Raw genomic sequence first — 25,931 nt, 5'->3', positions numbered from 1 at the left:
ATGTGATTTTGTTGGAGGCCAGGAAACAATGATAATTAGGCTTTACAGGTGAGGAGAGATGCAAGTCTAACACTCTGTGACAGATCTAGACCAGCTGACAAAGGCCACGCCAGTCTGATGAAGCTGTTTCCAGTAAAAAGTCCTTTGTATGTCTGTTTATTACTGTCATTATACAATTATGTACGAGATACCCACCATACCAAGGTAAGGTAACAGATAGCCTTGTCTCGCATACAGCCAATCTCTGAATCAGGCCAGCAGTCATACCGCATATGGATCATTTCCTAACCATAACATAAATATACTGCTGATCAACTCTAGGGAGGTCAAACAATACAATTTTCGAAAACATTCATGTTTTCCAAGCCTAGTAAATGAATTATATCTCTTGCCCTCATACTGTGTTGTCACGAATATTCTAGGACATTAAATAAGCTGATCTGTGACTTCCCAATTACAGAAACTACTGGTATTGCCAAGCTTGGCCGAATCATCATCATAGGGGAATCTGTCTGTCAGTTTTTACAATGACAGTTTAGATTTTTAGGTTTTGACAGACAATTAACTTTTAATTTCTATTTTTTTTATTTGTATGCTGGCAAGGATAAGTGGTTTTTGTTTGTATGTATAGCAGCCTGGATGTGTGAATTTTGTGTGGCAGCCAGGGTGTGTGAATTTGTGTGTGTGGCAGCCAGGGTGTGTGATTATTGTGTTTGACAGCCAAGTTCCCTGTGATCTGCATGAGCAACCATCAAACTCTGAATTATTGATACCAACATCAATACACATTCCATGTATACTATATAGTATGAACTGAAAAATTCTTGAACCCATAAAAACATATTTCAAATTGACATATCAGGGACCTTGACCAAACCAGCAGTCATGCAGATCCACTATAACGACTACGGTACTGTATATAATGCTAGGAGTACCCACTATAACAGCTACGGTACTGTATATAATGCTAGGAGTACCCACTATAACAACTACGGTACTATATATAATGCTAGGAGTACCCACTATAACGACTACTGTACTGTATATAATGCTAGGAGTAATCACAATAATGACTACTGTACTGTAAATAATGCTAGGAGTACCCACTATAACGACTACGGTACGGTATATAATGCTAGGAGTACTCACTATAACAACTACGGTTCTGTATATAATGCTAGGAGTACCCACCATAACAGCCACAGTACTGTATATAATGCTAGGAGTACCCACTATAACTACAACGGTACTGTATATAATGCTAGGAGTACCCACCATAATGACTACGGTACTGTAAATAATGCTAGGAGTACCCACTATAACAACTACGGTAATGAATATAATGCTAGGAGTACCCACTATAACAGCTACGGTACTGTATATAATGCTAGGAGTACCCACTATAACGACTACGATACTGTATATAATGCTAGGAGTACCCACCATAACAACTACAGTACTGTATATAATGCTAGGAGTACCAACTATAACAGCTACGGTACTGTATATAATGCTAGGAGTACCCACTATAACGACTATGGTACTGTATATAATGCTAGGAGTACCCACCATAACAGCTACAGTACTGTATATAATGCTAGGAGTACTCACTATAACGACTATGGTACTGTATATAATGCTAGGAGTACTCACTATAACAACTACGGCACTGTATATAATGCTAGGAGTACTCACTGTAACGACTATGGTACTGTATACAATGCTAGGAGTACTCACTATAACAACTACGGTACTGTATATAATGCTAGGAAAACATGGCCCTGACTACAAGCCTCCTCCCTAGGGAGTACATGGTAATGAGATGCCTGACACAGCTGCTAGATGACAATGAACCATCACGTCCCCAGACACCCAGATGTTAAAAGTCGCTGAGGCAGGACTTGACAAAACAAAGCACTTGCTAAATTATTCAATAACCACTGTTAATTCTTTTATAATGGTGTAATAACAAGTATATTTTAATTCTCTTTCTCTGGTGAACAGAGGGTAGGGTACATAACACTCTCTGTGCAGCAACAACAATAGCTATACTGATAGAAAAAATCCTTTTTGCAATGATCAATTAACATTATAAGCAAGTGACTTGGTCCCAGAGAACTTCGAGACTGACAAATTGTGTACATATAGATCCACCAGGTTCAGCAAGCATACATACCTGTTTATATATATTTCATCATGGTATATAAATAGATACCAGCTGATCAAACTAACAGATTCTAGATCTAGACAAGATACATGTTAAGATCAGGCATAGAAGTACAATTATAGGGAAACTTTAACAACTTGAGCAAAGAGCTGACAGCTTGGGATCAATCCCACTGGCATCAGATAGGTATTTATTGATCCTCATATGAAGATCAAGGTCAAGGAAGAGTTTGTGACAAACCACAACAATCCTTTTCACAAGAAAAATATATTTCACAATACATGTTCTATGGCCCTGTAATTTACTGCATTGGGTTTTACACAGACATTGTCATTGATTGTGTACTAGACAATGTGTAACGCATAATTTGTTTGTTTGTTTGATTTTGTTTACCGTCCTATTAACAGCTAAGGTCATTTAAGGACGGCCTCCCCTGTGTGCAAGATGCATGCGTGTAGTGTATGTGTGTGTATTTTGGGAGGCTGCGATATGTTCGTGTTCGTCTCCTTGTGATAGCGCGGAACTGATGCCGACTTTATAGTGCTACCTCACTGAGACATACTGCCGAAGACACCCAGCAGGACGCCCCACCCGGTCACATTATACTGACAACGGGCGAACCAGTCGTCCCACTCCTAATTTGCTGAGCGTTAAGCAGGAGTAGAAACTACCATTTTTAAAGACTTTGGTATGTCTCGGCCAGGGGACAGAACCCAAAGCCTTCCTCACAGGGGCGAACGCTCAACAAAGGGCCAAAAGTGAGGCATTGTCAAAGGAGACCTTAGGAAGAAGAAAGTTATTTAGAAAGGAGAGAAGAGATAAGGTCCCAAATGTAGTCGCCTCTTACGATCATGCAATTGGGGGCAGCAGGTACAATTCTTACGCCCTACCTGCAGGGACGCATAACACATTCTACAACTCATCAAGTAAAATGTATAGTGTACAATTCATTCTGTAATAAGCATTATGTACCATGCATTTGCACAACATGTGTACAATACGCTGTGTACATAAAATACAATGATCTATGTGTAGGACCCATGTATTATAGTTACCTCTTTGAGACCCTGACGTGACGACAGTGACTCTGATCTGGGTATTTGTTGATACGCCGTCTGTAAACAGAAAAGAGTTTCACTGCATCATATATGTAATCGGTAGATTTCTTTTAACAGCGCATAATATTAATTATTCAATACTAATATGTAAATAACAGTCAACCCATACAAAATTCTGAGATCAGAATGAGGTGCAGTCTGCCATACCATAAATACCCTTATCTTATACTCAGTACAATAAGCATTACAGTTGACTATAATTATAACTCACAATATTCCTATCGCAACAGGAAATATTTAGAGAACATTGTGATACATATAAATGTGTCATAAGCACCATTGTCCTGTGGAAGACGTGATAATAATGTCTTCATATGGAGCCAGTGGAGTATGACAAAATGGTAAAAGATCTAGCCAGTCACGATCACTTGTTTGTTGTTCCTGACTTAGTTGTCTAGATGGAATGTTCCTCCAAACCATTGTAGACCAGGGACTGGGATAGCTTATACTGTTAGTTACTTCAATCTCACAAATTAAAATCTTCCTTATTCCATAGATATTAACATTAAAATGCATATCCTCTAAATCAGGAGTTTAAATATTCATGAATAAAACATACAGACATTGTTCGTAAAATAAAATATAAAACACAAAAATAAAGTGAGTTTCAGTAACATATATTGATGGGTTTGATTCCTAGCCAAGGCACTATTCCCATATGATATTGAAAATCAAATTAGACTCAATTTCGTAATTTATGTTTCTCCCACAACCACTATAGGTTTCCCCACTCCCGATTCATTAGATAAACCTGTTAGGTGTTGGTAAACGCTTCTTGTTACCCATTAGTAACACCTGAATATTATTTCATTGGCCCATCTTATAATTATGACGTCAAGTAACAATGACTTGGGACGTCATCTTTCATTGTGACGTCATATCTAGCTTCAAGGCAATTGTTTCCCCTTTCAGAAAAAGGAATAATGTATTTCCAAGAGAAACACAACATCAGAACATTGTGGTCCCTAAACCGGTGATGGTTGATTATCATGTTAATCTAAATCTTGTTAGTTAATTTTTAAATTGTAAAAACACATTCAGCAAACCTTGTGTCTTGATACAATTTGAAAATTAATAACTAACTCGAGTTAAACAGGAAACCCAACCATCACTTGTTGGCGAACCTCTATATACTGAAAACTTAGAACCAGACATCCTGTTTTTTATTTCACTTTGATAGAAAATAAGTTACAAATGATAATGTTAAATTAAGCAAACAAGGATAAAACGTTGTGTGAACATAAATTATACACATGATATAGCTAGAGAGAAAGGATTTGGGATTCTCACAGGTGACTTGTAGAGCAAAATTAAATCCTAATCCACTTAGTGATATAGTCTGACTTTCTGTCCAGGTAAAGAGCTGGATGACCTTGAGGTCAGAGCCACGGCTGACCTTTAAGTGACAAACAGCTGACACAGACTTTCAGGTTACTTTACAGGTAGTTTGAAACGACTATGATCATGACTGACCTTCACATTCCTGTTCGAAAGGCAATATATACTAATTATGTTCATATTACTGTATTCTTCAAGCTATTAAAACTTTGAAAAAGAGAACTACGTTTCTGTTGCTGCCTTTCTTTATTTAAAAATACTTTAGTCCTTAATTGTGTCCAGACCATGATGATGTGGTGCATATGAATAATTATCAGAGACCCGAAATTCTGAAAATACATGACAACACTGCCCTCAAGGGGCCCAAGGTTCCTCACAGGACACTATATGATTACTGCCCTCAACAGGGTCCAAGAGTCCCACAATGATACTGCTTTTCAAATGAGAGTACCCATTCTGTGCCACTTTGGTTTTTTAATTTCTTGAAAAAGCTTTAATCAGACTAGTGACCTCAATGAAATGGCACTATATTTGCAATTTTTTCACAACCCACTAAGAAACTGATAAAAAATCAAGATTTCAATAATTACGACAAATCATACACAAGCAAGTCCCACAAATGTATGTGTCTACTTCAAACCTCAACAATGGACTACAGCTATAACCTCGTCCTAAAAAGGGGGGATATATAAATTCTATGAACTTGCTTGCTATCGAAGTGACCAGCAGATTTTCTTTCATTACAGCACATGATCATAAAATATCAATATTTCAGAAATACAAGGTACTGAACACAAAAATTGGCTAAATAATGGTAATCTTATGTTAGTCTTTGTAAGATGTACTACTAAACAAATCGTATTTATCCTTCAATAAAGCCAAGTGAACTAATACAATCTCTGACTTAAAGTAGGGGATGGGCTTATTAGAGGACAATGAAACAGCAATGATGGACTAACTACATGGTAAACACAGTACTCTCTGTTATTGTATCTAACTTATTACAGGTCCATTATCATCACTTCAAATCACATATAATTGTACGGAAGTATCTGAGAACAACTTCAGTTGGTAAACACTTTGGGTAATAAAATATCATTTTTTTGTACCTGTGCCCCTAGCTGCTTTAATTTATTTAATGCAACTTTTATCACTGAAAGTATTTATTTTATTTTCATTCATGTTTACAATTTACTTCTCTAACAAATGCAGCAATGAAAAAATTCTTATCACAATACACCAATGTTTATTTACAAAATTATGTAACAATATTTTTTATACAATTTAATTTAAATGCTACTTGCTGAGGTAAACAGTGACTGGCTGAGTGACCTATGTAAATATACACTACACCCCGCCTCAGAACCACAGCCTACATACATAATGCCCCTATAGCTGTGTTTACCTCCTAGGCAGGGTGTAATTAATAACTTAATTTGTAACGTCAATATCCCACACAACTTAGGTACAAACAAGTTTTACAAGTGTCCTATTAACTAAAGCTGACCAAACAGGAATTGTACCAACAAAAGCAAGCTTTCTACGTTGTAGACTATGGAGGTTTATGGCAATTCATTTATATATTTTTGGATAATTGAATCTTTTTTAACACATACTAATGTGCAGAAAGACATAATTCTTGCTCAAAGTCTGAAACATAGGAACTAGACTTTGTGTATGCTTAAGTTCAACAACATACAACCTGTCAACAAAAGAATAAATTATTTTTCCTGATAAGGTTCATTCCTGACACAAATATTAACTATACTGAGATTTCAATCACTGAAAAACAGAAAATTGTTTCCATTTTTTTTTTTTTTTAAAGAATCTGGTTTTTAAACTTCAAGAGATGGATGGATATGATTTATAACAGTTTCAAGGCTTGTACAATTACGTGTGTAATAGGATCTCCAAGTGTCATTTGTGTGACTACCTTACACAGTGTCACTAAATAGTTTGTAATAAAGACACGTTCCTTCAGTTCTATTTACAATGCTGGAATCCTCAAATTTAAGGAAATCTCAATACTACAGTCGTTTTATACAAGCGGGGCCTGGACTGCTAATTATGACATGACAGAAATTGCCACATTAACAAAATAAACAATTTAATTGACTTGTTATAGATAATTTACCAACTTCAAAGTTGGTAATCTATGAATACAATAATGTTGGTGTACATGATATCTCAGAGGAACCCAAATATTCCCCGCTTCATTTATTAGTAAATCTATATATATAGGGGATCAAATTGGCCGGTGTATTTCATAATTTGAACTAATTCCATATAAATTACAGTCAGCTAATTTGTCCTTTATTTGTAAAAATATCTCGTATTCAATGGAAAATCCACTGATGATCTCTTTACATGTATATGTTTAAAAGAATATTTGTCCATATGAAGTAGGTAAGTATTAAAAAATAAGAAATAACCAACTTAAAACTAGCAGCTTTTCCCCCTTCACAGAGCTCCTCAGGTATATTAACTTATTCACCCCTGAAATTTCATAATGAACTATACCAACCTTTGAATTAGAAGAGTTCAAATGTGTCTTCAGGGGTGAATGAGTTAACAAAAACTATATAGTAATAGAGTTATACAATGTAATAATTTTGGTATAAAATCTTGTTTGTGTTATAATTACAAACAGACTCCTAAAATGGGGGATGGGCAATTAGGTTTTACATTTGCACTTAAATGTTGATGTCAGAAAAAAGTAACCCACAGTACTGTCATCAGAAGGAAAGCATAAAAACTATGGTTTTTACAATGGTAGTACCAATGATTATATACACACTATTGCTGTGGTCTGTAGATATCCAGAGGAAATCCCCTCAGGACTGTAATCTAACTAAGTAGAACTTCAACTTATTTTTTTTGAAATATTGCCAAACTGAATTTTAAATGATTTTGGAATATTGCCATAATTTTTCTTTGAGCATATTAGGTTTTTGTTAGCACGTAACGCGCCTGATGCACATCAACAATACTGATGGCTTGTGTATTGGTATTTATACCTGTTTACATAGAAGATAAGTCTACACCGATCTATCAGCAGTTTTTCTATAAAACTATTAAAGCAAACTGTTTGTTGATTGGTACCAACAAAAACAAAATCATACACTGGAAAGTATTTCGATAAGTTATATCCAAAGGATCATATCTAAACCAGCAATTTAATCATCAGATTTCTGAATACATTCAAAACTGTAAATCAACTTTGCACTAGAAAATAAAAATTATGGCTGGATAACATACCTCTGTCATTTTGCGAAAATTTAACATTGGACGATCATAGTCCCTGCGACGTTTGAGTCCATATTTTCTGTCATGAGTCATAGAAGGCTGTGAACGGCATCTTGGGATACGATGGTGGTGATGGTGGTGGTGATGGTGGTGATGGTGCTGGGGATGGTGGGACAGAGACTGCTGGGAATGAATACACCCGGGAACACTGGGCGTGGACCCAGAACTGGAACTACATGAGATTTGATCCTCAAATGAAAGACTCCGGCTTTGGAAAGCATCGTACCGGCGTTGACAATGTTCAAGCCATGGTGCACCAAGTGGACTAAATGTGCCGTCATGGCGACCAGAACATGTAGATGTAGAAGATGGACGGGGGACTGGTGATTCAGGTGGGGTGAAGATATCACCAGGGACAACAAACCCTTGTTCACAATTACACATCCCCGAAGGCATCACATTGCCACCGTCACAAGTTCTAAACCCTAATGCTGCGTCACTGCCACAGAAGTTGACAGGCAGAACTGTGGCCTCAGACTGCGTTCTGTCACTGGATATCACGGCCACTGGCTTCCATAACCGCGATTCTTGTGGTTGCCATGATGATGATGGTGTTGGCCGCTCTGGGGGAACAGGGACTGTAAGGGACCTACAGTGTCTCTTCTTAGGCGGGGCTGGAGGGTTTGGGGGTGGCCCTAGATCACTCAATCCATTAGAGGCAAGACTGGCCGTGGGCAGGGCTGTACTTAACCCCTGTTTTAGCGATTCTGATAACAGATCCTTCCCTGATGCAGAATTTAACTGCACTGTCCAAACCTTTTTACCTGAATCAAGAAAGCAAATAAATTTCTGATTTTTTTTTATCTACCTGTTGATACAAGATGCAATCAAGATTTAAAACATTTCTAAATGCACTCTAGTAATACATATATTACACACCTGTATAATTTTATGTATTCAAAGTCATGTTCCATTAGACATAGCTAATCTGTTCTCCCCAATAAAGAAACTTTGTGGGTGTAGACTGAAGAGGTACATTTGTTTATTTTATAATCGATGTACTCACCTGAACCTGCAATGGTCGCCTCCGCATTTTTGCTGAGCTTGTATCTATCCGAGGGCTGGATCTGAAGTGTGTGTAGCAAAATAAGTCAAAGTACAACGAATCAGAACTGAAACTTTACAACTTGTTGATTACTAACCAGATCACCATTGCATAATTCATTCAAGTAACTAAAACATTCTTTCTTTTAACCAACCAGGTTTAAATGTTTTTGTTGTCTGCTTTACCTCTGAACTAATACCATTAATTATGATTTTTTTTATGAATTTCATCTCTGAACTTGTTTTGTGCAGGGTTGGTCTCTGATTTTTTACTTGGTCTGTCTCTAAATACTTAGTGTGTGTGTAAACTCACCAGCTTGATTTGCGAGGTTTTCTTGGTCTGTTCATCGATGGTCTGGTCACGCAGCTTCTCTGTTAGGACATCTACTGCCAGCATGCTGGGTTTGAGCCCGGTCAGGGACATAGATCCCAGGGAGCTGTGGCTCAATACCTCATAACTGAACACACCTATAGAGTCCAGGGGCCATGGGCCACTAGTGTCCACCTCCACACAAAGTCATGGTTGATGGGGGTCTGAATTTAAGTCCTGAAATGAAAATAAATCATTCACTTAATTGTTGGTTTGATTATACTGTGTAGTTTTATTTACCTCCCTTCCAAAAACAAATCAACAAAACTTTTACCACCCCAGTTCAGCACCAAATTAAATTCCCATCTGTCCCCCCCACCCCCTTCCCCAAAAATGGAAAAAGTTGAGGTTAGATCAACTTTATCAATATCTGTATATTTCCAACAGTAGAACCTCTTCAGTTTTATTTATATTAGCTATAATGAAACCTGTAGAGTCTGACAATATTTATATATTACTTTAATGAAATCTGCATACTACGAGTTAGCCAGCAGACGTCAGATTTTAGATAAGTAATGTTTTGGATTAAAGAGATTTATTTGTGGGAAATTTACCAAATGATTATCAGTGATATAGAATTGAACAGAGTCCACTGTGAAAATAGATATATAGCCACAAAAACAAACAGGTATTGAATGATTGACCTTTAAATCCTCTTGTGCCCATTAATATGCATTAATTAAGATCACTGACATTGACCTCCTTCATGAAGGGTATACACTGGGAATATTGAGGACCACATGACTCGCCCCCGGACACCCACAGTGTACTTTGACCGGTGCCTGCTCTGAAGAGTACAATCTATAGGTAAACATACCTTATTTGGAAAATATCCATAACGTTGTCAATATTTACTTTATGATTATCTCACTGGTCTAAAATACTTGTCCATTTTATAGGTTGACACAAAGCACACCATATCAACAAGTACAGGTAAAATGAGAGACAGAGAATGCTGCTCACATAAACGAGGAATTTCTTTACCTCGCTCAATATTCAAATGCAGTGTAAGATAATACTGTACTACCCAGGATGACATAAGCATTTGTTCCAAATATATCTCTGCCAAACTCACCTGTATTCAATTCCTAGATTTTACTTCATTTACACATTAAGCATCCAAAGTAAACTGTCCTTGTTTTACTACAAATTACATTGCACCACACATTGTGCCTACTACCTGTTTCTAACTGCCCCACTACTATATATATACCGTAATAATTATTACACTGCACAAGTTATCAGAGAAGCATGGTTAGTTTATAATACAGATTAGATATAGAAATCGATAGGAACAATGATTCCACAAGGTGACAATACCTGAGTGTACCTGAACACGTGCTATTCCCACATTAGCCACACACAACACTGATACACCGGTACCACACTCTGAAAGGGACCACTCGTACTGAGCATGATTTGGGTTTTAGTATAAAACAAAATGTTCCTTGAGAAGTTGATAGGCAGATTAAATGCTTGGCAAAGGTACAAATCTGATCCAACAGGGGTCAACAGGGCCTCGTGTTTCACGCACAGCATTCCACGCTTACAAATTATGCCAGGTAGGTATAGCAGATCTACTAATGAGGATCACTAACGAGTACAGCGCAGGTATCATCTATCTCCCAACACACCTTTCAATCAATCAGGGCACAACATAATTATACACTATAGCGCCCTATTCTTTAATCTGACCTAATTTTACCAGGCCTTTGAAAATATTTCTTCTGAACTAAGTTGATTAGGTTTGTATAATCTTCCAATCTGAAATTCTTAACAATGTAACAGTAGTTTTTGTTTATATTATTCACAGGGCAATAAGTCTGTATCTCTCTGACTATTCACAGGGTGTTAAGTCTGCATCTTTAACTATATTCACAGGGCAGAAAGTTTGTATCTATAACTACCGTATTCACAGGGCAGTAAGTCTGTATCTATAACTTTACACAGGGCTGTAAGTCTGTATCTATAACTATTCATAGGCCAGTAAGTCTGTATCTATAACTACTCACAGGGCAGTAAGTCTGTATCTCTCTAACTACTCACAGGGCAGTAAGTCTTTATCTATAACTATTCACAGGGCAGTAAGTCTTATCTCTCTAACTATTCACAGGGCAGTAAGTCTGTATCTATAACTTTGCACAGGGCAGTAAGTCTGTATCTATAACTATTCATAGGGCAGTAAGTCTGTATCTATAACTACTCACAGGGCAGTAAGTCTGTATCTCTTTAACTATTCACAAGGCAGTAAGTCTGTATCTATTACTATTCACAGGGCAGTAAGTCTGTATCTCTCTAACTATTCACAGGGCAGTAAGTCTGCATCTATAACTATTCATAGGGCAGTAAGTCTGTATCTCTCTAACTACTCACAGGGCAGTAAGTCTTTATCTATAACTATTCACAGGGCAGTACGTCTGTATCTATAACTACTCACAGGGCAGTAAGTCTGTATCTCTAACTACTCACAGGGCAGTAAGTCTGTATCTATAACTATTCACAGGGCAGTACGTCTGTATCTATAACTACTCACAGGGCAGTAAGTCTGTATCTATAACTATTCGCAGGGCAGTAAGTCTGTATCTTTAACTACGCACAGGGCAGTAAGTCTGTATCTCTCTAACTACTCACAGGGCAGTAAGTCTGCATCTATAACTATTCACAGAGCAGTAAGTCTGTATCTCTCTAACTATTCACAGGGCAGTAAGTCTGTATCTATAACTATTCACAGGGCAGTAAGTCTGTATCTATAGCTATTCACAGGGCAGTAGGTCTGTATCTATAACTACTCACAGGGCAGTAAGTCTGTATCTATAACTATTCACAGGGCAGTAAGTCTGTATCTATAACTTCTCACAGGGCAGTAAGTCTGTATCTATAACTATTCATAGGGCAGTAAGTCTGTATCTTTAACTATTCACAGGGCAGTAAGTCTGTATCTCTCTAACTATTCACAGGGCAGTAAGTCTGTATCTTTAACTATTCACAGGGCAGTAAGTCTGTATCTATAATTATTCATAGGGCAGTAAGTCTGTATCTATAACTACTCCCGGGGCAGTAAGTCTGTATCTCTCTTACTATTCACAGGGCAGTAAGTCTGTATCTATAACTACTCACAGGGCAGTAAGTCTGTATCTTAATCACACATAACAGTACTAGGCAGTTAAAGTATTCACAGGGCAAAAATCTATATCTTTCTAATATGACAGTATTGGCACTTTTTATTGACAGAACACTATGTCTGGATCTATTTAACAATACGGTATTGGGTCGAATATATCAAAATTAAAATGTATTTGTTTTACAACAATTATGAAACAAGTTCCATTAACTTACATTAATCATTTGTGTTGGCCTGGATGGTAGCGTGCATGGGGTCATCATGTAGGAGGATACAGGATTACCCAGAGAAAACCCACATGGTCGAGCAGGTAGACTGACTCAATACATTTTCACATTCGATCAGGGAATTGAACCCAATGTATTAAAAAGCAATACTTGAAATACAGTTGTACCAGCCAATCTGTATATATATACTTTGTAAGACCTGAACGTTACTACAGCTATGACATGGTAGTTGACATCAGACCAAGAAGATAGACGTTTTTATCATGTATTTCTTATATGTTTTTTACTATCAATGAACTTATAGGTGTGGCACATTTTGAATGCTTGACATTAAAATGTCCAAATATTTCATCTTATGTATTTAGTACTTAGTTATCTTAACTGTCATAAGATATGTGTAATCTCGACACTAATCAATGGCAACTGCAACCTAAATTTCAGATGTTGGGAAATTTTGTTCCAGTTCGTTCAGAAAATTATTTTTGCCAGAGACATTAATTTTAACCTCTATTTAATATACAGGTAGAGGCTCATGAAGCTAAGGAGATGATAAAGGGTGGAAAACTCTGTCGGGTAAAAGTAGAATCATTAGCTATATAGCTGCACTGAGAACATTTTCTATTTCCTTGCTACCTATATACTTTACCCCTAGTACCATGCCTCACTCTAAAACCTGTCAAACTTGTTATACGGCCATATAGGTTCAGTATTTACCTTTGGATAAGAGTGTTTGTGAGGGCAGTGTGAAGACCCTTTTTAACAGCATTAGGCCTATTATCATGAACATTGTCACAAATACACGAGTCATCGTCACAGTTGTGGGTAACCAATGTAATAAGTCTACTGTGTCAGTCCATGTCAATACCCTACGGCACTTAACGTTGAAAGTGGACATGGTAAACACTGCGGTATCGACCTCCACTGAACATGGATGGAAACAGAAAAATCGACATGCAATTTTCATATCAATTAAATTTTCATATCCGCATAGATAACCAGGTTTTCTTAGGCAAACAAAGATTTCTGATAAAACATGTACAATTTATCCCAACTTTTGACCCCCAAGGTTCTGGTCGAAAAAACTTCAATATTGATACAACGCTGTAAACATGACTTTCGCTTTACCAGAACAAGAGGCCCATGGGCCTTAACGGTCACCTGAGTCTATAGTATTTATTTTTGTTGTTGAAATATGTACCAATTTGAGTAAAAAATAGTATAATGTTAACTTAACTTTGTCAGGACCATGAGCTGATCATTCCTAGACCAATTTTAAGTGAGATCGGCCTATTAGAACTTAGTAGCAAAATAGCGGCCATGGCAGCCAAATTGTATTTCTGATTGACCCGAAAAATAACAACACTTTGTCAGGACCATGAGGCGATCATTCCTACCAACTTTCAGTTCAATCGGTCCAGCAGAACTTGACTTTAAGTTTGAAATAGGTTTTCAAAATGGCGGCCGTGGCGGCCATATTGGATTTCTGATCGACCCGAAAAATAACAACACTTTGTCAGGACCATGAGGCGATCATTCCTACCAACTTTCAGTTCAATCGGTCCAGCAGAACTTGACTTTAAGTTTGAAATAGGTTTTCAAAATGGCGGCCGTGGCGGCCATATTGGATTTCTGATCGACCCGAAAAATAACAACACTTTGTCAGGACCATGAGGCGATCATTCCTATCAACTTTCAGTTCAATCGGCCCAGCAGAACTTGACTTTAAGTTTGAAATGTAAAATGTTAACGGACGACGGACGACGGACGACGGACGACGTACGACGGACGACGGACGACGACGGACGAAAACGGATAGCAGTAGGTCACTTGAGCTAAAGCTCAGGTGACCTAATAAACCAATACAGAGCCATGTAATGTTCATCTCTGTCAAGTGTGAGTGTAGATTTTTATACTTAAACAATATACTAGTTCCAACAGAAACATGCCCAACACAGAGGTCAATAATCCAAGCGTAGGTGATATCTTTTGACTGACCTTGTGACTTAGAGTAAACACAGATTTCTATCAGGTAGTGACAATACTGTCCGCTATAAAACCTTAACATGCTGAATGACTTTACATTGTTAATGTGCGCTCTCCAACGTCAATGTGTCTGATACTGTGTGACACAAAACAATGGACGCCTAATTCCCCCACACAACACCACACACAGCTAGGACCTTTATTTTTGTGGCTAATTAGTTTTCTGGGTATGCAGTTTAACACAAAACAGTACTAGGTATATACTATACAGCCGGTGATGCTTACAACATAAACATACCCATATTGACACTGATTATGCAGATACACTGGATTATTTTGACTAGCCAACAACTAAAGTGCCTAGCACAGCAATTCATTTATATGGCCAAATTTTACATGTCTATGCCTTTCTATGGCAGCATTTAATTTCTTTCTGTCGATATCAATAATGTTTAAACAGCATTTAAATTGTAATCAAAAAGTATTGTCCTGTCCTTCTCCTACATTGGTCTGTAAATATTTATCTATTTATTCAGTCACCTGTGACGAAACAAAATCTGCTTACTCGACACTTTTGAAAGCATTCAATATGGAGGGACCAATAGGTCCTGCTCCAGTCTTAAAAGTTGACAAAGAGCAAACAAAAGTTGTTCAACGGAAGTCAAACTGACACAGTCTGCAAATATTACACAAAGGCTGAAACACATCCATAGCTATTCTTCAGAGCTCAAGAAGTTAATTTCTTTCCTTAACAAGAGGCCCATGGGCCTTAACGGTCACCTGAGTCTATAGTATTTATTTTTGTTGTTGAAATATGTACCAATTTGAGTAAAAAATAGTATAATGTTAACTTAACTTTGTCAGGACCATGAGCTGATCATTCCTAGACCAATTTTAACTGAGATCGGCCTATTAGGACTTAGTAGCAAAATAGCGGCCATGGCAGCCAAATTGTATTTCTGAATGACCCGAAAAATAACAACAGTTTGTCAGGACCATGAGACGATCATTCCTACCAACTTTCAGTTCAATTGGTCCAGCAGAACTTGACTTTAAGTTTGAAATATGTTTTCAAAATGGTGTCCGTGGCGGCCATATTGGATTTATGATTGACCTGAAAAATAACAACACTTTGCCAGGACCATGAGGCGATCATTCCTACCAACTTTCAGTTCAATCGGCCAAGTAGATCTTTACTTTAAGTTTGAAATATGTTTTCAAAATTGTGGCCGTGGCGGCCATATTGGATTTATGATTGGCCTGAAAAATAACAACACTTTGTCAGGACCATGAGCTGATCATTCCTAGCCCCATTTTAAGTGAGATCGGCCTATTAGGACTTAGTAGCAAAATAGCGGCCATGGCAGCCAAATTGTATTTCTGATTGACCCGAAAAATAGCAACACTTTGTCAGGACCATGAGACGATCATTCCTACCAACTTTCAGTTCAATTGGTCCAGCAGAACTTGACTTTAAGTTTGAAATAGGTTTTCAAAATGGCGGCCGTGGCGGCCATATGTCAGGACCATGAGGCAATCATTCCTATCAACTTTCCGTTCGATCGGCCCAGCAGAACTTGTCTTTAAGTTTGAATTGTAAAATGTTAACGGACGACGGACGACGACGGACGAAAACTGATAGCAATAGGTCACTTGAGCTAAAGCTCAGGTGACCTAAAAAGCTTTTATTCCTCAAAACATGTTTGCTATGTTTGCGCTCCAGAAATTAACAAATACTAGTTATTACTTCAGACTCAAGAAATTAATATGTTCTAGTTGTTCCTCAGCGTTCCAGAAATTTATGTACGCCATAATGCATATACATATCTATATTCCTTCAAGCTGCAGAAATTAATGTACATGTGCATCACTATATTTCACAACCCATACTTGTAGATTATATTTCGCAAATACTTGAGCTCATGATTGAAAGGATAATCTTGCAATAATAATATCAACTTTCAATGTGTAGATGACCTAAATTTACCTAAATCTACCTAAATTACTAAGATTCTCATCACAACTGTGTACCAGGAAGTTTTCGTCGCAGTTTATCTTTCGCCAGCTGTATAAATGGTCCGATAACAATATATATATTTTTTAAAAGATCGGGCCTAGAAGCTACGGTTTCCACAGCTATACTATAGTATACTACGTAGGAATAGTATGTGCAGGGCGATATTAGCATGGCGTGAATATGAATTTTACCAGTGAAGGGGGAATATTTGACCAAGAAAAAGTATTCTGGTGTGCAGTGAGGGCAAAACAATCAATTCCTCACAAAAACAATGTGATTTACAGTATGCTAGCTATTTTTGTGAGCACCGACTGTTAATGTTCTGTAGTTATCACTGCAAGGGACTGTTGATTTGTCACTTCTACTTGTCACAGTGAGAAATGAGGATAAACACCAATAACTCCCACGGTAAACACCAGGCTTGATGACTGTTCATAAACGCTCAATACTCCTTGACCACTGGTCATAGTGAAGGTCAGGTCAACACTGACCACTGATAAAGGTATGTAATTGCTTTGACTTCTAATTATACGTCCACGCACTGTACGCCTAGCTATTATAGCTTACATCTAACCCCACTGCCCACACTAGACTACAGCCCGTACCTATTCAGGATAAGTCCAAAACATCGCACCAGATACTACGTAACTGACCGTAACTGACCGTAACAGGAAACAAAAAATGCAATGGCCGTACTGCAGATGTGAACCCGGGACATCCAAGCTCTAAACACACTCTTTACCAATTGAGCTAACTTGCTGTTGGCTGTTGACCCAGTCAAGTTCCGCTACATTCCTCACTCCTTCAACAAAGTCTTGACCCATGCCAGCCAACACACTGCGCTCTACACCATCCAAGCTCTAAACACACTCTTTACCAATTGAGCTAACTTGCTGTTGGCTGTTGACCCAGTCTGCTACATTCCTCCCTCCTTCAACAAAGTCTTGACCCATGCCAGCCAACACACTGCACTCTACACCATCTTCCGTGGGTATATTTAGTTGGGTGTCAAATGTAACAGGAAAGGAAGTGTCACATCCGACCACCAATATGTTGCCCTATCTCACTGTATATCTATATCTATTTATATCAGTATGCAATAATGCATATATATCATGAAAATATATCTTTTTATTTCTCTTCTATATATGACTCATATAGTTAGCTCATTTCATGTACAATTCATGCTTATTGGGAAATAAACTCGTTCATTTACCATTTCAAGCGATAATATTTCATTTATAAGATAAATCAAAATTTCTTTGCAACTATCGAGATTTGTATACCTCACTTCAATAGCATGCTTAACCAAAGAATGCTGTAAAACATACCCTATACCGGCTCCCAGTTACACCAATTACTGTATATCATGACCTGTGGCAATATTAAACCCTTCAAGTATAAATCTAATAGTCAAATCAAAATCACTTCCTCCCAAGATAAAAGAGATTCTTTCAATCTGACTATTTATAAGATATCTTTTGTAACTTGCGGTGATGACTTATGTGACCAAGGTCAAATATTTGTATAGAGACATTCATTTTTAGGTATTCAGAATTTAAAATAACTTTCTTTTATAAAATAACTATCTTTTAAAGTTCTAGAAAGGAACTATGTACTTTCCACCACATGGCATAGATTTATTTGCTAGTACATGTATTGTGATTTATACTTCTGTATATAATCCTGTATTTTACAAAAAGAAAAAAGAAAAAGGTTTTCACCTTACAGAACAAGTGTTTCTCAAGAATTTTATGTTTGGACAAATGCCAAACAGTTACGTATCACAATGTGGGATATACAGTTAATGCATGGCAATAGCCAGGTGCAGTCCATTGTAAACTAATGCAATAGATTAAAAGAAAAAGATGTTAACACATTAACATAAATAGTTAATTGTAATTCATATATATTACCCTGACAATTGGAATTCATAAACTCACTCCATATCATTAAGGAATAATGAAAAAAATCATGGGCGATATTGATTCCCCTAGTAATAAACATACATGTATATCGAACATAGCAGATATTTTACCATTTAATTTTATTGAAGAACGTTCATTATCATAAACGGATCTAATTACATTTAGCAGTCTACCGCTAACACCACTTTTCCAAAGTTTATACCAAAGTATACCAAAGGACAGGTGATAGGTTGTAATTACATATACCTGTACACTGGACAGGTGAAAGGCTGTAATTACATATACCTGTATACTGGACAGGTGAAAGGCTGTAATTACATATACCTGTACACTGGACAGGTGAAAGGCTGTAATTACATATACCTGTATACTGGACAGGTGAAAGGCTGTAATTACATATACCTGTACACTGGACAGGTGAAAGGCTGTAATTACATATACCTGTATACTGGACAGGTGAAAGGCTGTAATTACATATACCTGTACACTGGACAGGTGAAAGGCTGTAATTACATATACCTGTATACTGGACAGGTGAAAGGCTGTAATTACATATACCTGTACACTGGACAGGTGAAAGGCTGTAATTACATATACCTGTATACTGGACAGGTGAAAGGCTGTAATTACATATACCTGTACACTAGACAGGTGATAGGTTATAATTTCTCCTGTTAATTTCTCCTGAGTGTATCTACCACCATCACCTTATACCAAAGACAAACAGCTGGGCTCTGTATATTGGACCATCACTATGCTGTAATCATACCTGTATACTGGACATTTAGTAGGCTGTAATACCGTCTTCCCTGGCTAATACAACTGAAAACTGTCAATCATCCACCCTCCAGCCCACTGTACTGAGGCCAAAACCCTTCTTTACAAATCTATAAATGGATCACGTCCTTTTAAAACTGCTAAATGTATACACGTCAGTGCGAGATATGCATCACACAAGTACTGAAATAGACCAATTAATGTTTTATCTAACTGCTATAAACTATAATTACGAACCATGAACTACATTTCAATCAATGTAGAAATGAATGTTCAACATTGAACAATTTATTATAAATACCGATATTTAAACATTTACACAAAATCCTGAACATTTAACGCAAACAAACATACCGGAGATTATAGAAACCTGGCCTGTATTTAGGCTACAGGCCCGAGAAAAGAGTGTAAGGCAGAGAAAGGGACCATTCTGATTACAGGTGTAAACTTATCAAGAACGTCAAACATTTATATTTCCTACTGATAAGGAATGGTTGTCTTACTCACCAATAGATTTTACCATAAACAAGTTATCATTTTATTCTAATCCATTTAGTAGTTATAGTGATTATAAGGTAGAGCGGTGAACTATTGTTATGAACAAGCATAAAATGTAAACGAAAGGATCACAGTAATTTTTCTATTGCATAAAATGGACTTATAACATACTACATTGTACCATTAATCAGAATGTATTCTACTGCTAATATTTCTCCTTGGGCTTAATTAAGTTGTAAGAACTTGTGCCCAATCCTTTTTGTCATTTTCAAGGCAATAAAAATATATTTAAACAATTGCAAGTAATATTTCTCCAAAGGACAAGCTAAGTTTAGGCTACAAATCTTCATAGGGAACGACAGCTTAGCTCCTCGAAGGTCAAGCTAAGTTTAGGCTACAAATCTTCATATAGGGAACGACAGCTTAGCTCCTCGAAGGTCAAGCTAAGTTTAGGCTACAAATCTTCATAGTCTCCTTGGGCTTAATTAAGTTGTAAGAACTTGTTCCCAAACCTTTTTGTCATTTTCAAGGCAATAAAAATATATTTAAACAATTGCAAGTAATATTTCTCCAAAGGACAAGCTAAGTTTAGGCTACAAATCTTCATATAGGGAACCACAGCTTAGCTCCTAAAATGTAGGCTAAGTTTAGGCTACAAATCTTCATATAGGGAACCACAGCTTAGCTCCTCGAATGTCAAGCTAAAAAGCTACAAATCTTCATATAGTGAACGACAGCTTAGCTCCTCAAATGTCAAGCTAAGTTTAGGCTACAAATCTTCATATAGGGAACGACAGCTTAGCTCCTCAAATGTCAAGCTAAGTTTAGGGTACAAATCTTCATATAGGGAACCACAGCTTAGCTCCTCGAATGTCAAGCTAAAAAGCTACAAATCTTCATATAGTGCACGACAGCTTAGCTCCTCAAATGTCAAGCTAAGTGTAGGCTACAAATCTTCATATAGGGAACGACAGCTTAGCTCCTCAAATGTCAAGCTAAGTGTAGGCTACAAATCTTCATATAGGGAACGACAGCTTAGCTCCCCGAATGTCAAGCTAAGTTTAGGCTACAAATCTTCATAGTCTCCTTGGGCTTAATTAAGTTGTAAGAACTTGTGCCCAATCCTTTTTGTCATTTTCAAGGCAATAAAAATATATTTAAACAATTGCAAGTAATATTTCTCCATAGGACAAGCTAAGTTTAGGCTACAAATCTTCATAGTCTCCTTGGGCTTAATTAAGTTGTAAGAACTTGTTCCCAAACCTTTTTGTCATTTTCAAGGCAATAAAAATATATTTAAACAATTGCAAGTAATATTTCTCCAAAGGACAAGCTAAGTTTAGGCTACAAATCTTCATAGTGACCGACAGCTTAGCTCCGCGAATGTCAAGCTAAGTTTAGGCTACAAATCTTCATATAGGGAACGACAGCTTAGCTCCTCAAATGTCAAGCTAAGTGTAGGCTACAAATCTTCATATAGGGAACGACAGCTTAGCTCCTCAAATGTCAGGCTAAGTTTAGGCTACAAATCTTCATATAGGGAACGACAGCTTAGCTCCTCAAATGTCAAGTTAAGTTTAGGCTACAAATCTTCATAGGGAATGACAGCTTAGCTCCTCAAATGTCTCAAAGGAATAAAATTACAACAATCGAGTAAACGTGTAACAAGGTCAAAATATTACATCATCTGTCTATACCCCACTAGCTAGTGTTAAAGTAATGTACATGTCTATACATAGTGCTACAGTAATTATATAACGAATCATATCTGGGGGGTTCTGTAGACATAGTGCTACAGTAATTATATAACGAATCATATCTGGGGGGTTCGCTACAAATCTTCATAGGGAAGGACAGCTTAGCTCCTCAAATGTCAAGCTAAGTTTAGGCTACAAATCTTCATAGGGAATGACAGCTTAGCTCCTCAAATGTCTCAAAGGAATAAAATTACAACAATCGAGTAAACGTGTAACAAGGTCAAAATATTACATCATCTGTCTATACCCCACTAGCTAGTGTTGAAGTAATGTACATGTCTATACATAGTGCTACAGTAATTATATAACGAATCATATCTGGGGGGTTCTATAGACAGTGCTACAGTAATTATATAACAAATCATATCTGGGGGGTTCTATAGACAGTGCTACGGTAATTATATAACCAATCATAATCTGGGGGGTTCTGTACCCACTATCACTTTACCCGATTGTAAAAAGTCATAACCGGACAAAAAGATAATATCTACGGTAATTAGGACATTTGTACCACAGTTGCATAGTATCTAGTTATCACCAGCCAACAGTCATTGTACATATGAAAGCAGATAATTATTGTAACATATCTGTGCACAATATTTGTGCGTAATATGTACAGTACATGGGCCCTATCTGTCTGGTTTTATCCCATTGACTTTCATTGTTTGCAGGTACACAAAGTTCTCATATGGCATTGCACTCCGTTCTGGATCTAAAATTAAAGTCTTTTTTGTTGTTGCATGCAAATATATTTCAGATCCTATCATATTTAACTATTAATTTACCTGCATATTTTAATTGAGCATATTTCATGATAACATTATGAGGTGAAACTTATAAATTTAATTACATCAGAATTGTGATAAATTACCTGGAACCTATCTAACGGCTCTTAGGTCAGATAATGACACTTTCCAATAATAACACCAGAATAACTCGGTGATACATTTTTTAACATTCATTTTTTTTCCAGCAAATTAAAGCCAAACCAAAAAGGTTTTTTCTCATTTTAAATTGTAGATGTTATTTTTAAGGCTTAAACATCTATATATAAAACATCTACAGAATACCACCTCATGAGTCCAACTGTATTTATAGATCATTGTTCAAAGTGGCCATTTAATATTCCCTACTGTGTGAATTTATTGTGAACTGAACCTTCCTTGATAAACCTTGTTTGGACTTCCTGAGAGTGGTGTCTTAATGCAGGTTTTGTTGTATTTTAAACTTGTATACAAAACATTTTTATAAACTTTTGTCTACATTAATCTTCTGTACAAAATTTATACAAATGGTAAAACTCCTATACAAAAGGTCCATGTGGCCTTAATTCTCACACAGTAAAACTCCTATACAAAAGGTCCATGTGGCCTTAATGCTCGCATGGTAAAACTCCTATACAAAAGGTCCATGTGGCCTAAATGCTCACATGGTAAAACTCCTATACAAAAGGTCCATGTGGCCTTAATGCTCACACGGTAAAACTCCTATACAAAAGGTCCATGTGGCCTTAATGCTCGCATGGTAAAACTCCTATACAAAAGGTCCATGTGGCCTTTATATTCACATGACTTTCTTTGGCCTTAATGTGTAAGGAACAAGTCTGAGTCAATCACAGCATCCTTTTTGGAAAAGAACAGTGAACATCTCAGCCAATAAGAGGCCAGGGCATCCATCGTTGATTTGTGTTTAGCTGAACTTTCACATAATCCTGGAGTCACCTCCATACATGTTACCAACTAGTATTGAGTATTCACTGTAGGATCATCAAGTCAAATCCATAGATAACATACTAATACTGAACATACACAGTATCCTCATCAGTCAAGGCAAATCACCAAGTACATGTAATACTGGACATACACAGTGTCCTCATCAGTCAAGGCAAATCACCAAGTACATGTAATACTGAACATACACAGTATCCTCATCAGTCAAGGCAAATCACCAAGTACATGTCATACTGGATATTAACAGGATCCTCAAATGAATAACTAACAGATAGATAATCTATTGATGCTAAACGTTTACATGATACCTAAATCTATTATATAAAGTATACTTATTATATAAAGTATACTTATTAACGTTTAACATTCACAGGACCCTCAAGTCAAACATTAATGCATCATCAGGGCTTAAAGGGTTAAAAGCTGAAATCAGCTGGTTTTAGATGTTATTCCACCAAACCAAAGCGTAAACATACCTTTCAGCTAATCCTGCATATACAGACTCAGAGGGAACCGGTACACGGTAATTATCTGTGATTGCTTTAGTCTACCCAGATGTATATCTGGTCATTAATTACAGGCTGACACAATGTAAGTACAACACAGGGAGGAAGTGTTTGTGTAACTATCCTAATTATACACCAACTCGGAACATTCGGCTGGAGGCAGTACTAGATATTTTCTGAATCCTGTCACCATCAGTCACTCCATAGGACCTCATGTCAACTCTCTCATATACAGACCTCACTTCACAGGAACTCTTACAGACATCACTCCATAGGACCTCATGTCAACTCTCATATACAGACCTCACTTCACAGGAACTCTTACAGACATCACTTCATAGGACCTCATGTCAACTCTCTCATATACAGGCCTCACTTCACAGGAACTCTCACAGACATCACTCCATAGGACCTTGTGTCAACTCTCTCATATACAGGCCTCACTTCACAGGAACACCTACAGACATCACTTCATAGGACCTCATGTCAACTCTCTCATATACAGGCCTCACTTCACAGGAACTCTTACAGACATCACTTCATAGGACCTCATGTCAACTCTCTGATATACAGACCTCACTTCACAGGAACTCTTACAGACATCACTCCATAAGACCTTGTGTCAACTCTCTCATATACAGGCCTCACTTCACAGGAACTCTTACAGACATCACTTCATAGGACCTCATGTCAACTCTCTCATATACAGACCTCACTTCGCAGGAACTCTTACAGACATCACTTCATAGGACCTCATGTCAACTCTCTCATATACAGGCCTCATTTCACAGGAACTCTCACAGACATCACTTCATAGGACCTCATGTCAACTCTCTCATATACAGACCTCACTTCACAGGAACTCTTACAGACATCACTTCATAGGACCTCGTGTCATCTCTCTCATATACAGGCCTCACTTCACAGGAACTCTTACAGACATCACGCCAAAGTTCCTCAAGTCAACTCTCATATACAGGCCTCACTAGATAGGACCTCTGTTAACTGTCTTGAACAGTCCTCACTCAAAAACACTTCCTGTGAAGTAGCACTCTTGTACAGACCTTACTCAACAGGAAATATTGTCGGCTATGCATAATTCTTATATAAATCTCACTCTCAGAAACTCTTGCCACATACACACAGTTCTCATATAGATCTCACTCACAGGCACTCTCATCAACAATGCACAGTTCTCATACAGATCTCACTTTAAAACTTGTCAACAATGCACAGTTCTCATATAGATCTCACTCACAGAACTTGTAAACTAAACACAGTTCTCATATAGATCTCACTTTAAAACTTGTCAACAATGCACAGTTCTCATATAGATCTCACTCACAGAACTTTTAAACTAAACACAGTTCTCATATAGATCTCACTCACAGAACTTGTAAACTATACAGTTCTCATATAGATCTCACTCACAGAACTTGTAAACTAAACATAGTTCTCATATAGATCTCACTTTAAAACTTGTCAACAATGCATAGTTCTCATATAGATCTCACTCACAGAACTTGTAAACTAAACATAGTTCTCATATAGATCTCACTTTAAAACTTGTCAACAATGCAAAGTTCTCATATAGATCTCACTCACAGAACTTGTAAACTATACAGTTCTCATATAGATCTCACTCATAGAACTTGTAAACTATACACAGTTCTCATATAGATCTCACTCACAGAACTTGTTAACTACACAGTTCTCACAATGATCTCCCTCAGTAATAGGATCTCTCTTCACTGATATATATCTGAATATGCATGACTTTTCCAAAGGAAGATGAAATTATAAAATATACCAGTGAAATATTTTCCTGTATTGTTTTATTTCACATAACATTGCTGTGACTCCAACTTAGCTAGCAAATAAGAGATGCATAGACGATAGTGTAATATGTGGTAGGAGGGGGCAGGGGAACATTCCTCAAGTACAGAAGAATTTGTTATTAAAACAGCAATGTTTGAAGTGACATAGAATTACATGGGAAACACTGGATACCTGTGGACACAAGGGGTTTATATATCAGCAGGAT

The 25,931-nt window shown here is 37.2% G+C and overlaps 1 protein-coding gene across 10 annotated transcripts in view; it reads right to left on the bottom strand.

The window, feature by feature from the left end:
• Nucleotides 1–25,931, bottom strand: part of LOC110464893 (protein FAM53A-like) — a 47,587-nt gene that overhangs the window by 2,491 nt on the left and 19,165 nt on the right. For 4 of the 10 annotated variants that reach the window (XM_021520358.1, XM_021520362.1, XM_021520370.1 and 1 more), the window contains 4 exons: nucleotides 9,287–9,520; nucleotides 8,936–8,996; nucleotides 7,882–8,693; nucleotides 3,223–3,282 (listed from right to left, as the gene is read on the bottom strand). In XM_021520358.1, the coding sequence (XP_021376033.1) occupies nucleotides 3,223–3,282; nucleotides 7,882–8,693; nucleotides 8,936–8,996; nucleotides 9,287–9,397 (1,044 nt within the window). In that variant the 5' untranslated portion in view covers nucleotides 9,398–9,520. Of the gene's footprint in view, nucleotides 1–3,222; nucleotides 3,283–7,881; nucleotides 8,694–8,935; nucleotides 8,997–9,286; nucleotides 9,521–10,160; nucleotides 10,275–10,418; nucleotides 10,493–10,663; nucleotides 10,749–17,568; nucleotides 17,662–23,857; nucleotides 23,968–25,931 lie in introns of those variants that run through there. The other 6 variants (XM_021520386.1, XM_021520394.1, XM_021520377.1 and 3 more) reach the window with 6 other exon arrangements.

The sequence above is a fragment of the Mizuhopecten yessoensis genome, unplaced genomic scaffold (genome assembly GCF_002113885.1).
Source record: "Mizuhopecten yessoensis strain PY_sf001 unplaced genomic scaffold, ASM211388v2 scaffold1539, whole genome shotgun sequence".
Taxonomy (NCBI): domain Eukaryota; kingdom Metazoa; phylum Mollusca; class Bivalvia; order Pectinida; family Pectinidae; genus Mizuhopecten; species Mizuhopecten yessoensis.
Note: the sequence above shows the minus strand (reverse complement) of the source record. Positions and strands in the feature narration are given on the sequence as shown.